At 39.2% G+C, this 14,494-nt stretch overlaps 1 protein-coding gene across 5 annotated transcripts in view; it reads right to left on the minus strand.

Annotated features, from left to right (window-relative positions):
- Nucleotides 1-14,494, minus strand: part of TRIO (trio Rho guanine nucleotide exchange factor) — a 248,096-nt gene that overhangs the window by 128,344 nt on the left and 105,258 nt on the right. For all 5 annotated transcript variants that reach the window (XM_048311675.1, XM_048311683.1, XM_048311700.1 and 2 more), the window contains exons 10-11: nt 12,483-12,605; nt 6,237-6,428 (exon numbers count right to left, since the gene is read on the minus strand). In XM_048311675.1, coding sequence (XP_048167632.1) covers nt 6,237-6,428; nt 12,483-12,605 — 315 coding nt within the window. The remainder of the gene's footprint in view (nt 1-6,236; nt 6,429-12,482; nt 12,606-14,494) is intronic.

The following is a 14,494-nucleotide window of genomic DNA, read 5'->3' on the forward strand; positions in this document are numbered from 1 at the left end:
TTATTTCAATTGTCTGCAACATCCTGGAAGTTTCAGTGTTTCCATCATGGGCCTCTATCCATTTAAGTCCCATCTCTGTAATCTCCTGAAAGACTGCAGTTAAATAAGACCCTACTGTACTTTGCTGAATATAAACAGAGAACAATTATTTTTGAGTAAATACTTTACCCAAGAGCACAGAGTTATTTTATTAGGGTAAAATATCCATCACACTCTTTCACAATTTATTTTTTCATTTTTATAATAACAGCTTTTGGATTCTCAGTCTGCCTTTTCAGTAGGCTCAGGCAAAGAAAGGCATGCGGTTTCTGCGTCTAAAAACTGCAAATTCCTCTTTCTGCCCCCGCACCCCAGCACATTGTTGCAGTATGTGCATTACCACAGGCACAGTTGTTGAAGGAGCTATTATTTGTACAGGGCCAAGTGTTGCAATACTATTCCCTAACAAGTATGTCTAGGCATAGAAAGGGGCTCTGTGTGTATGTCTGCCTGTAAGCTTTGGCTTTCAGGATATGCAGTGGACAAAGTATGCATCCTTTTAAAAACAAAAACCTTAAAATGTTAAACCCCCTGGAGTTTGTCTTCCAGGGTCTTTCAGTAGCATTTAAGATGCTAAATGCCTGCATTTTTTTTTTTCATTAAATATAATTACCTTTAAAAGCTTCAAATACCCCCATCTATTGTATGGTTATAAAGGTATTAATTTCCAATTCAGAAAGTCATCCTTGCAGCAAAACCAAGTTTCCCACATGTTCACAAAATTACATCAACTACTGTTAATATTTGCCTGCTAAGACTACCCTATTAACATTTGCCCTATTTCTTAACTGAACAAGAGAAAAATGTCTATACATAGCTTAACAGAGCATAAAGGCCTACTTCTGCCTCACTTTTGTCAAGCACTTTGTGCTATTTCAGTAACACTTGGACTTAAATTTCATCCCTTTTTCCAAGGAAGGGAGCTACCAGTATTGAAAAACTCAAGAGAGAAGAAAACCTGTGCTGGGAAACTAAATTGCAGTCCTACCAGCAGTAAGCCACTACACACTTGAGTGTGCAGCCACTGGAAGTGTTTCTCATTTCAGATTTAAAAGTGTCCTCCAGAACTTTCAGACTCCAGATGAGCAGCGAATCAAAATACTGACCAGAGTGCACTTTGTATCTATTGCCAGACCTGTTACATTGACCACTGCTGTGCTATAATGACACAATAAAAACATTGGAGATGCACAAGACTGAAGGATAAAGCCTTTTACACTTAGATAGCGGCATCCAAAAGATGCTCTGCTGCCTGGAAACAGCAAGCAGAGGAGAAAGCAGCCTTTCTGTGACGTGCAAATTTAACCTGTAGACCACCAGCACAAAGATCAAACACCCAGGAGGGACAAGCAACCAAAGGAGCAGGGCTGTCATCTTGATGCCTTACGTTTTAACCTTTATATTTTTCAGATTCTGTACTGCTTGGTGTGTGACTCTGAAAGTTTCTTGTGGCCTGTTCATTTCTGCTCTCGTGCTGGGTGGACATGGCAGGGCCTCTCCAGGCCTGCTTTTCAAGGACACTTAGACTGTCCTGGGCAGAAGAGTATAAACCAAAGAGCCTCTAAAGGGGGGGTAAGCTGAAGGGAAAACTGAAGCTTTAATTGGAGAATTAACCCTGCTATGCAGATGAACCAAACCTATAAAAGAGTGAAGAACTTGTGACCTGTTGTCCATCTTGGGGTCCAGTTTGAGAATGGATTCGGGCTCCCCAGGGTGTACCTTTGAAGGCCTTTCAAGTGAGTGCCTCTTTTGTTCCCTTGCTCCTGTCTGGTCTCTGTTTCTGGGAGGCCTCTCAAGGCATCAATCTCAGGGTCTACCTTGAGATGAAACAAATGCAAGGCTGTGCGAGGGACACCCTCCTACACTGGGCAATGCAGAGGAGGGCACATATCCAGGAGTGAGTTGTGAGACAAAGTGAAACCATTATCAACAAGCTTTTTTGAATCAAATGCACATGTCTCATAGGTAGATGTGAATGAATGGGCAGCACTGTGGCCAGAGCAAGGCCTTCTCTGCCTTCCCATGCACTGGCATCCTCAAAATGATGCCACCTTCCTTCCAAAGCTTGCACAGACTACTGTTTCATTACTTTGGTAATGAAGGCCTTGTATCTGAAAACCTAGCCAATTCCACTTCCCCTCTCTTTGTTTCAACCTCAGTCTACTCTAGAGCAAAGTTTAGTCTGAGTAAGTTGAAAAAAGAAGAGACATGTCTTCTAGTAACACCATTAAGCACATTGTGTATACATAAAAAGCGCTCTGAGCTATTTTACAATCGACTTGTCAGAATACACACAAAAGGTTATATGCAAAAAAGCAACAGGCTCTTAAGAGATACTCTCTTCCACATACAGTTAGCCTGAACTGCATTCCCACACTTGACTCCAGTTAGGAAAATATCTGTTGCTCTACTTTGGCACTACAACAAACACCTGGCTTGGACAGGATTTCAGTCTTCCCACTCACAGATGCTGAGGGAGCCATTCTGGAGAGAGTGTGTGTGCACATGTGTATGTCTGTGTATGGAAGAATTTGAACTCACACCAAAATGCTGTTCATCTCTACTCTGTGACACACTTCACAGCAGAGACTATTGAGACTCCTGCTCCTGTGTTGTGCACACAACCTTTTATAACTGTTTGTTACTGTTATCTTTATTTTTAACTGTCATCTTTCACCTGTGCAATTTTTTTCTCACCTCAACCCTTGCCATACTATTAGATGTCCCACGGCACAAAAGCCATAAGGGTTCCACTGTCCTGCAATGGTCTGTTTCAGATGTTCAGTTGTACCTTGCCCATCCTCAGGCCAGGAATCTGTCAAGACACAGTACTTGCAATGCAAAGATCCTGACAGGGGTATGATCCAAAACACTTTTAAAGCTTGCCAGTGCACAGCTTAACTTCAGTACATCACTTACTGAGAAGTCTGGCTTATAGATTGAAATTTCTCACTGTTTGCATGGGAGCTAAAAATCAATGTTCACAACCTTACAACTTTAAAACTAGTAATAAGACAGCAGCATGTAATCACAATTTACAAATAGCAAGCAACTGATTTTCTCAGATCACCATGAAGCAAAATGAGTGGTACCATTACATAACACTGTACTTCTGTCATTTCTGAATAGATCCTTTTTTTCCCCAGTGAAAACTGTTGTCTATTGAGGTTAGTCTATGAGGAGTCTGAGAACGTGTATGTTGGTTTTTTGATGTTTGTAAGCCACAGCGAGTTCTACCAGGTTGTAACTACCTCACTACAAAAATTTCTGGAAATGTTGAAGACAGACAGTATTTTCCATGTGCATCGTAACAGGCTGCTGCACACATACTACACAGCTGCTCTGTGCACACATATAGCAAAAGTCTGTTACTTCCAGGACAAGCTTCTTGTGGCCATCACACTGCTGAAAGCAGAAACTGTGCTGATTTACTCAGCATGAACAGAGTGAGAGTACTGTGCAGTCACTGAAGGGCTGATGCTTCCCAGGGAAGCTGGGAAACGTTGCAGGCAAATTCTGTGCCAGGTATAAACGTTATGTAAATCTACAGGGGAGAAGTGGTACTGGAATACTTGCATCCAAATGAGAAGCATTCATTCAACAAGCAGAATTTCTGGGGGAAAGAATAAAACATACTGAAACATCCTACTTCAACGAAATCAAGTGATTGGAAGGATACCGGAGCCAGATTTCAAAATTTCAAACAGCCAATAACTCAGACAAACAGTTTCTCTAAGCTCTGCAGCTCCCTCCAAACTGTCACACACAAACAGGGGTTTAACTCTTAATACCTATTTTTTTTTACCACCAAAAAAAGATACAAGAGACAGAATTCACCCTGAATACTTCAACGGCAAAATGCCTTGGTGGTGTCTTGCTTTGTTTGGGTTTTTTTTGGGTGGGGGGGGGTTTGATCAGTTGGTAGGTTGGGTTTTTTGGTGCTGTTTTTGTATGTATTTATTTTTTTATTTAACAACTAAGGCACCTCTTTCTGGTTAAACAGCTAACCTATTATCCTACTGCTTGAACTCCTCTCTTCACTAGCTAAGTGTGCACGTTAATCTCTTCACAATACAGCAGAAAGCTTATGTTGCTTACAGGTATGCACTAATTTATTCAGCGACTTCCCACATCCTGAAGGAGAAACACAATTCTCCTGCCAATAAAGCATGGATGACTTTCAGGTTAGGGCATTTTTATCTTCCATCTGCTTTGTGATGCCTTCTCAGCACTCCACACACATGTTTGATAACAAACAACATGCTCTTGAAAACAGATCACAATACAGAAAGCACAGGAGAGCTTTGAGCTTGCTCTTTCTTTGCACCTGAACCAAGGACCAGTCTACTACCTATGAACCACCCGCCTCACTCTCTCATCTGTATTTTTTAAGTAGAATGCAAATATATAAAAATACATCCTCCCTTACACAAATAGGTAGTTTGAAAATTTTTCCTTGCTTTACTAAGTATAAAGGTCATCCACACCACAAAACAAACAAAAAAAAAATCAACACCAGCCACTATAGTACTTTTCCACCAAAGTCTGGACTGCAAAGAGGCTTCCACAGTAACAGCTGTGCATGCTTACAGACTCAAAATAATAGCCATTTTCCCAAAGAAATAAATCAAAATACAGAATTTTTTTTTCTTTTCAATAAAACATTATTATCTAAGGGAGCACTGGCAACGTGCCAGCACATCTGGATCAGCCTCCCAGAATTATTCAACAGTGACTCACACATCAGTCTGCCTTTCAGGTTTTTTTCATTTTTGAAAGCAAATCCTTTTACACTTTTGGTCTTTCATCACTACAACCAACTGTATTCTACTTAAATACCATTCCAGCTGTTGCTCTTGATGCTAAGAAAAACAGGTAATGAAGAAATATATATAAAAAACATGAACACATTTCAGCAGCTGACTGCTCCTGTGCTTCATAACAAATAATAGACCAGTACTATTTGCTTGAGAAAGTGAAACAAAAAAGCTGCCCCCTAAGAACAGTTTATGAAAACAGCATTTATATTTTGTTTGAACAAGCAGAGTCCTGTGAGAGTATTGGCAAGGAACCACCTAACAGAAAACTGATGGGGGAGCTATGTACTCATGTCTAAAGCTAAAAAATAATTCAATCCTGACCTCCTTCAAAGACCAACTGCCTTGTGCTTTTGTTTCAAGTGCTAAGCAGATGTTTCACTTACAAAAAACTCCCCCTCTTATCCTCTAGGAGGTTTTGCTGAAGAAGCTACTTTGAATACTACACTTTGCCACTACACAGACCATTTCACAATGTACAGTGAAGGGAAGGAAGACGGACTGGGACATGCTATGATCCAGAGGCTTTTCATATTTTCACTGAGTTCGAACAGTGAGGAGATTTAACATGAGCTCAAAACAGAAACCAAATAACCTAAGCTTGTCAAAAACCAGAACACCTTACTGACATCCTTATTATTGCTGTAGCCTGTTCCATCCTATCCCATGAGCTTATAAATTCACATGTTCTGTGTTCTGAATTGGAGCAAAAAGCTAATCTTACTGAAAATTAAGTGTGGCGGAATTTTATTTCTCCTGCTGAATCACTTCAATCTTTGAAGAAGACTAAAAATTGCAGACATGAGGCAAACCATTGTCCCTAGCAGATAAGCTCTTTAGGTTGCAAAGAACTGTCAATATACAAGATAACAATTCGATGTGCAAAACAGAGAAATAAACAAAGTCTCTCTGGGCAACAGGGCTGCCTTATGTAGCCTTGTGCTTCTGCCACACTTTTCAGTCTCCTGAACCATGACAATCTAACCATGTGCCTGGTAACTCAGACAACAGGAGAGCTGGTTGGATAAAAAACCAGAAGTGCACAGTATTTCCCCCCACAATGCTGACTTATAGCTGTACCAGTTCCCTGATCTGACCCTCCTCCCTTCTCTGTGACTGAACAAGCATGCGTATTTGCACAACAAAGGAGGTAAAAGCTGCTTCTGAAAGTAAAAAAATCAAATCAAATTTTTAAAAAATCCTTGAACAGAACCACCATGATACACCAGCTCACAATCCACAGTGCATTCCAAACCAAAACTCATCATACAACAGGGGTTTTCATTATGTCCTATGGCAAGGTTCTAACCATGAAAGCAGCACTGGACAACACTGCATTTAGGGCTTGAAGTTATCGCCACAACTTAGCGGAAGTTTTACCTCTTTAACGTGAGTGTGAAAGGACACAGACATGTCCAGCAGGATCTTGCGCTGCTCCACACGCCTGACAAAATCCTGTATCCGGTCTTCGAGCTGATGGGCAGCTTGAAAGATTTCCTCCGGGTCACACTCCCCAGTCTGAGCAAGCTGTTCTGCTGCTTCTAGGAGCTTATCTGCATTGGTGTATGTGTTCTGGAGGGAAATAAGTCAGTTTCACAGGATTAAATGAAAGAAAAGTAAGTCAGTATATTTTAAAGCCACTCCACTAGTGAAAACAAAATTAGAAAAAGGGCCTTGGAATGTATTTTTCTTTCTTCTTTTCTTAAAAGTAGTACAGTATAAACTTACTAAAGATTTTGTTATATTTATATATAATTTTTCACCTAACTGTGAATAAATTAATTCCTTAGCTCCTTATTTATGTCTATTCAAAAGTCTCCTTGACACATAACTTGGAATTAATATTTTCTATTCACATCTAGAATAAAGATCATCCTAAATGCCTAATTACTTGCAAACTGGCCTACTTCAACACTGGAAAAATCACTACAGTCAGGGAGAGAAGACTTTTCAAATGTGTACTGCTAGAGCTGAAAAAATGCTATCTGCTGAGAGAAATACTTAACATCAAGTCCACACATCCAGCAGGAAGGTGGAAAGTGACCAAGCACAGGAGAACATTTCTCTCCATCCTTACAGAAGTCAGGCATCCAAAATTCATGTATCAAGTGTATCATCATTTGTGAAAAAGCAGCAGCATAAGAAGATTTAGAAGTCAGCTATGGCTGAGTGTCTGAGTGGAATACTGTCCCAATATATCCTAGGATTAACAAATGGAGATCAGAAGTCCTGTGAGAGACTTGGGTCTAAGCAGAAAAAGAACTGGAGAAGTCTGGTCTCTGACCTGCTATGGTGCAGAGGAGACACAGGTGTTTAATAACTCTTAAAGCCCTGCCATTTGCAGCCTGCCTCAATATCTTTCTCATTAATTCAAAACAGGACTGAGTCCAAACTTCTGTTATGCTTCAGGTGCTCTTTTTTGAGCCTAACCTCGGGTTTTCATGTTTTAGAATGGTTCTCAAAACTCTCATCAAGGAAGGTTAGAAGAACGTTAACCACTGGAGAAAACAAACTGAAGCCATGTCTAGACTAAAGAAGCTTTGCTCACGTCACCCCATTAGGTCTTCTGATAGGTTTGCACCACAGACTAAAAAAAAGAAGAAAGCATTCCTGACAATGTAAACTACACCTTTTTTGTTTCCCTTCTGCCCTTCCATGTTCTCCCAACCTCAACTGCATCAGGTAAAAACACTCCTTGGAAAGATGAATTAGGCCTATGCAAATGTGCTTTTCTTTGCCATAAATATAGTATCACACCTCTAATTAACATTATACTATCCACAAAAATTAAATCCAAGTCCAGCCCTAAAACTGAACTAACAGACAGGAAATAAGAGCTCTCCCCCAGGGTATCAGGAAAATTACTAGACAAGCCCAGGACAGATTACATGACTCAGTGAAGCTTTCACATATTTGGGGCGAGTTCTCCCTTAATTTATTATGATCTGTTTATGCAAGGAATTAAATCCATGCTGTTCCTTGACTTTGCCTATGTAACTCTCAGCCCTTCCTTAACTTTCAGCTTTTTAGTTGCATGGAGAGATAGAGAACTCCTTCCTGGTTTCCCTGGGAAAGCCTGCAGAGACAAACATAAGCTTATCCTATTCAGTGGGGAATGTGGTACTCCACACCCCAGACCACTGAGGCCACTGTCCCAGGCCAGGCTGGCCCTGAACACATTCTGAGCTGTGCTTGGGGTATTCCACCTTCCAGGGCTGCAGCTCACACGCCTTCAAGGGGCACGGCCGAAGAACCTCAAGGCACTCCTCAAACAACAACTACTTCATCAGTCCAGAGCACCACACCCAGCTGCAGATGGCTGAAACAGAAGTTTCCCCTTTTAATGAAAACTTTATCTCACATGTGAAGCATTGTTTACGAATTCCAGGAGTATCTTCCTCTTACACAGGCCCAGGCACATCTGACTTCTCTTTCTGTAAAGGGGATGGTGAACTGCCTGTATTTAAAAAAGATCACAGCCTGGATGCTGCTTCAAAAGGGGTTGTGATTCTCAAACTTAGCAGCAGGCACATACCTTATTGCTCAAATTTCACTTCCAAGTAGAGCTGGAATAGAACGTAAACTACCCTTTGGAACAGAAATCACATCAACTAGGTGTTCAGTACTAACAACTGCCTTTCCCAGCTCTCTGCTCACTTCTAAACAATGCTCAGAGGGAAAAAAGCAGTAATGTGAAGATTTTGAAAATGCTCATCCCAAGGGGCAGCCTCCAGTTGAAAGTCAGGCAAAAGAGCAGGAGTTCTTCCTTGATGCTGCTTATGCCAATTTCCTAAAGTGACAAAGGAGCCTTCATGGTGACAAACTTCCTCAGGATATCTCCATTAGCACACTCTCCCCAAATCCCAGGGGAAAAGAAGGAGCCCCCTAAGAACTTCAAGACTACCTGTAGTCCATTGCTCTGTGTCCCAAGGTGCAACTCTTTAATAGGCATTCTTCTCCAAAATTATGAAAAATTCTCCATAATGGAATTTACTCCCTTCCCCAACAACAAATTCCATCATTTTTTAATCCTTCTGTTAAGGAACGTTTTCTAAATATTCTTCACAAAGAACAAACACCATATTTTTAGAAAGCATATGAAGTGATACATCACAGAAAACCCAAAGGTTAAATTTCAGACACTAGTGCAGAAATGAGTACTACTGACAGTAAGTACAGCAACAGAAGTGAGTGGAGGGATGGACTGCATTTCATACAATCTGGAGTTTACTGTGGTCTGGAATGGGAAGAGAGACACATGGATGGCCTGAGATCAGCAGAGGTATACAATCATTAAAGGCATAGAAAATATGATAGATTACTCATTAAGTACAGTGGACACTATCACATTTAAGCATCAGACAATACACTTAAAATGAAAAACCAAAGCACTTTTCATCTAAGGAGCAATTAAATTGCATAACTCGTTGCCGCAGGATCTGGCATATATTCCAAGATCATAATTGGGTTCTAAAAGTAGGCTAATTAAAGAAACAAAAGTCCATCAGTGATTATTAAATACTGGTTCTGATGGATCCTTCAGTTCCAACATCAAACAGGCTCAGATAACTGGGAGGGTAAAGGTAACTTTTTAAGCATACAGTCCCTTTCCTTTATGCATCTGGTGATAGCCACCAGATACTATAAGACAGGGACCTTTAATTTGACGTATTGCAACCATTCCATGGGTAAAGTTCAGAAGCAATCCAAATTCATAACCTGCTTTTATAACCTTAAAGGAGGTGGGAACTGGTGTTGATAGGGAAATGAAGGATGTATTCAGACAAGGTTTGGAAGATTTTTTTTTTGTGCATCTCTTGCACCAAGAAGACCTTTTCATGGAAAAAGAGTCCATTAATTAATTCTTGCCATACACCTTTTGTGGTTTTTGAGCATAGACTACTGTCAAAAAGCAGACACAGATCATATTTGAAACACGAAAAGCTGACTTAGCATTTCATACAAAAATGCATGGAAAAGTACAACTACAATATTGACCTGTATCCAGAGCTTTTAAGTTGAAAATTCACACCCATAAGTGAATCAATTACGTCAAAATTTGGACACTTGACACTTTAACTAAACAGTCTCATGGACACAAAGAAGAACATGGAGAGAAGGTGAAAAAAGGAAGAAAAAGGTGGATAAGTAGAAATTGAACTGGACAGGCTTTACATGAAAAGAGCAACGCAATTTTACAATAGCGGGTGCAAGTCAAAGTGTGTATGTGTAGCATGTATTTATCATCAGAATTTAGGGAGGATTATTTGCTGAGTTTTGACTATCCAGCTTTTGTAGTGTAAGAAAAAGTGTTAAATAAAAAAAACCCCTTCATTTCACATGAATTTTAAAGTGACTAATTTGTGAGACCACAGCCCATTGGCTGGAATGTCTTTTCTATTTGACACGCAGCTTATTTTAAAATCTCTTTGAATGCTGTGGAGGAAACGGCACCTCATTCACATTAAAAAAAGAACGTGGGAAGAAGCAGAAAGGAAGAAAAAAGAAAAAAATAATTTTCACTCCCCTTAAAATAAGGCATTAGCCTTTGACCAGGAACATGCCAACATTACTGTCGGCTCCCTGGATTTGCCAGAGCATTGCCAAGACAGTGACACTTCACTTAACATTACTTTCTCTCAACTTCTGACTGGAACTGATTGAAAACCCCTGATAATGCCTAGAGTCCTATTAAAAACAAACCAAAACAAAATCACAACAAAAAGAGCAACAACAACAACAACAAGTCCAAAATCAAAAACACAACGAAGACCTGGACCAACCAGAAATGTAGGCAGAAAATAAGTCAGCCAAAAGTTACTAATGCTTTAACAAGGATGGCAGATTGCTGTTTTATACTAGAACGTAATCTCCCTTGTAACAGCAACAACAGGAATGCCTTTTGGCCTGCTTATATCCAGTTTTACAGCAAGCAAGAGGAACAACTCAGAGGGTGTGCCTCTCTTGGCAGTAACTCACTACACATTCAAGAGTTAGAGATGAAAAAAATACTTATTAGATCATTTTGTCCATCCTTCTGTCAGTGGAAGATAATCCCCTGTAGTATATTTAAGTTCTTTGACCAATCTAAGTTTTCAGTATCTCCAAAAATAGAACTTCCACCCATTCCCCAAAGAAATAATTTCAAACTCCAGTAACATTCACTTTTAGAAAGTATTTAGTAAGCATTTGCTTTACAATTTTCTGCTTTAAAGTATAATGCAAATTAACAAGATGCTTTTTGTAACATTTCTATGCACTTCATCCCCTTTTAGCTACTCAAACATTTTCTTCTTCTTTGTCCAAATAATACAGTATTAAGTATGAGATCATTCAGGCTTTGTTAAGTATCTTATGGAAATAGATTCTTGCTTGTCTGACCCAGAGAAATAAGTATTTCCACATGGAAAATATTACTTTTTACTAAAAATGAAGTAATAGACATGCATATAGAAAATCCAGCATGTATATATACAAAAGTAACACATATTCTTTTTGAAAATTTTACAGGAAATCAATTTTGAGGAAGTTTTCTGATGCTATTTCAAGTCCTCAGCCACTGGAGTGCTCTAAGACTGTATTTACAATAAAATTTTATCAAGAGCTTAATATCTTCCACTAGACAGGCAAACTGTAAACAACACTTCTGATGCATCCCCCATAGTAGGTGTCACTGCTGAGCTCCAGCATACCATGTCAAAATTACCTAATAACATTGTCTTCTGTTTGACTGAGGCACCACTGTATCAACCCCACATTAGGAGATTTTTTTTGATTAATCTTGGAGTTGTTTTCTCCTACCAGTCATTAAGACTGGGTGGACAGTGCATGTTACTAATGGGGAAGATTCCAGTCTTCTGCTTCCTGCACAGGGTTTTTCTTCACCTCATATCCCCTTTTAGAGGCTGACAGGTACACCAGCTCCTTGTTAAGCTCCCTGTACTCCTCTGTATCTCTATTTGTTTTGACTTTTTTCACAGAAAAAATGTGTTTTGAAGTTGTATCATCAGTTCCACTTAAGGCTAAACTAAGGGTATCAGTGATTCAGAAGAGGAAGGCATATACAAACTCAATTGTACTTAAAGAAAAAGACCCAAGCCAGGTTGGCCAGCTTGCTGGCTCACCTGGTTTCTTAGGAAAACCCCCACCTCCTCTCCATGAGACTGCGGTGAAGATCTGTGAGCTCCCCAAGCCTAAAGTCAGATAGCAGGACTTTCAATTCATCTCCATCCTCTCTTACAGGCTGCACGGAAGTTTAAATCCTAGAATCCCATGAAACTAAGCTACTTTGAAAGGAGAGCTTTCATTCTTCTGTAAATTTATATTTGAAAGCATGTTTTTGAAATAATAATAACAATAATAATAATAATAATAATAATGGCAGAGCAGTTCTGTTGTACTTTAAAGCTCACACTCTCTAGGACTGTGGAAGTTTGTCTTTTTCTTCTGAAAGCTGGAGTATAAAGGAAAAACAAAATAAAAACTTGCAACAGAGAAAAAATGGTCCATTCCTGGAACAGAATGTTTTATAGTGGAGCTCCCTCTGCCCAGCCTTCAAGTGCAAAAGCAGGGATTTTTCATTTATTTCCATGACAAGTGCACAGTCCTTCATGCGACTGCTTTTACCTGCGCAACCTCTTCGAAGTCTTCATGGCGTTTCTGCAAAGCTCTGGCCCGATGCAGGGATTTTCCCACTCCAGTATGTTTGCTAAGGAAAGCTTCTCCATGGTTTTCAATCCAATCCAACACCTGTGGTACAGAAGAGAGACACACAGAAACCATAAGCGGCCACATTGAATGTTACAACAAAAAGACAACGATTATTCAAGGAACTGAGAAGCTGTAAAGGCAGTGCTTAAAAAGAACTGTACTGTTGGATTGAAACACAGTGTTGCCATTGAAGGACATTAATTACATCTCATTTAACTTTTCTCAAGGCAATAATTAGCTCAAACTGGCAAAATAGTATGATTTCAGATTATATCTGTATTTTGAAGCCTACCAAGGACAACTTCATTTCTCCACATTCATCAATTTGACAGTAATCTGATCCAAGTGGCGAGACCCCTTGAGAGGGTCTCTCTAATCTGTTTACAACTTCAGCTGACATTTTTCAGCAAGGTAACACTAATGAAGCTTGCACATTGCTGGTGATTAACACAGTGAAGTTCTACTTTAGATGACAATTCACTTCACCTTCTACATATTATTAAGTCACGAAGAAAGATTCAGTAGTAACTAACTAACTAATTAATACAAGAAAAATTAGTTGAAATCATTATGAGATAAATGTCTGTGTTCAGAGCATATGGAGGAATATGCTCCAGTTCTTAAGAAGCATCTATCCCCTCAAAACATCAGACATAACTGTTTACTGTAAATTTTATAGCTGAAAAAGTGACGAACAAAAGACATTTTAAGGACCTTAATGCTTCTACCACAATGACTGGGCTGACAGCTTTATCAACAGTAAAAACTTTACATGCAATTAGTTCCTGCCAGTTAACGAAAGATTCCTGCACACATACTAAATTTCTGATGAGTGAATGAACAAAATCAGGCAAACTCTCTTCAAACGAATACATCCTAGCCATACCTTAATCCATTAGTTAAGTATGCATATGGTATTCAGTTTTTTGGAAGATACTCAAAAGGTTCAAGAATGACATTCAGAATTTAAAACAACAGCACATAAGCAATTTTCTTAAGTCAGTGATCCATATCTATACAGCACTTATGTAGTGGTGTGGAATACCTTACCTAGCATTCACCTTCAGAGTTCCTTTTTCTTTAAAACATGAATATTTTAGTTTGTTTTGAATATAACTTTCAAAAGCCTGTACTTTGCCTCTTCTTATCTACTAGTGCCCTTTACTCTGATTCCTGAAGTTGAGTGAGGTTTTCTCCCCAGTTTTCTTGCAGTGAAAGTATAACTGAGTATATCTAGACTTTTTGTTTTATTCCAAACAGATTTAAGAACCATCCTTGCAACATCACTCATTACTACATTCAGTACACATGTAATCCCACACACTATTCCCATAAAAAGCATCCATGCTTTCTTTAGCAGAACAATGAAAACATGGTTTTCTCATTTATCTTGACCATGCAAATATTTTTCTGTTTGCAAGCTCTCTCCTACTGGACATCTTCAAAACAACAAACAATTCCCTAATACCACAAAAATACAGCCACTTCAAATCACCAACACTTCACCAAATCTCCATCCTTAACTTATGTAATATTTGTTTTCCTAGTAAGTATTGCCAGAAGAGTATTATTGTGTTTCAGGTCAATGCAAGTTTTCATTTTCTTCTTTCAAGGTAAAGTATTGATCAGAGAAAGGAGAGCAAGGAGCTAAACATGGCCTCAGTTATTACCAATACTTTTGACTAATTTCAGGAGACCACTTTCCCCATTATAAAAAGAGCTAAAAAGAGATAGGTTTGGATGACATAATTAGAGACCAGACTCTGGAGACTACTAAGTCATAAGCTAACAAATGAAATCAACAGCAAAATCACTCCCAGAAAGCATGGGATGAAAAGCAGAAAGCAGTCCAGGGAGAATGATTTTTGCTCCAAATAATGCTGAATAACTTCTCAAGGGAAGAAATTGTCATAGAAATCCAGTACACA

This window comes from Corvus hawaiiensis, chromosome 1 (assembly GCF_020740725.1).
Source record: "Corvus hawaiiensis isolate bCorHaw1 chromosome 1, bCorHaw1.pri.cur, whole genome shotgun sequence".
Classification (NCBI taxonomy): domain Eukaryota; kingdom Metazoa; phylum Chordata; class Aves; order Passeriformes; family Corvidae; genus Corvus; species Corvus hawaiiensis.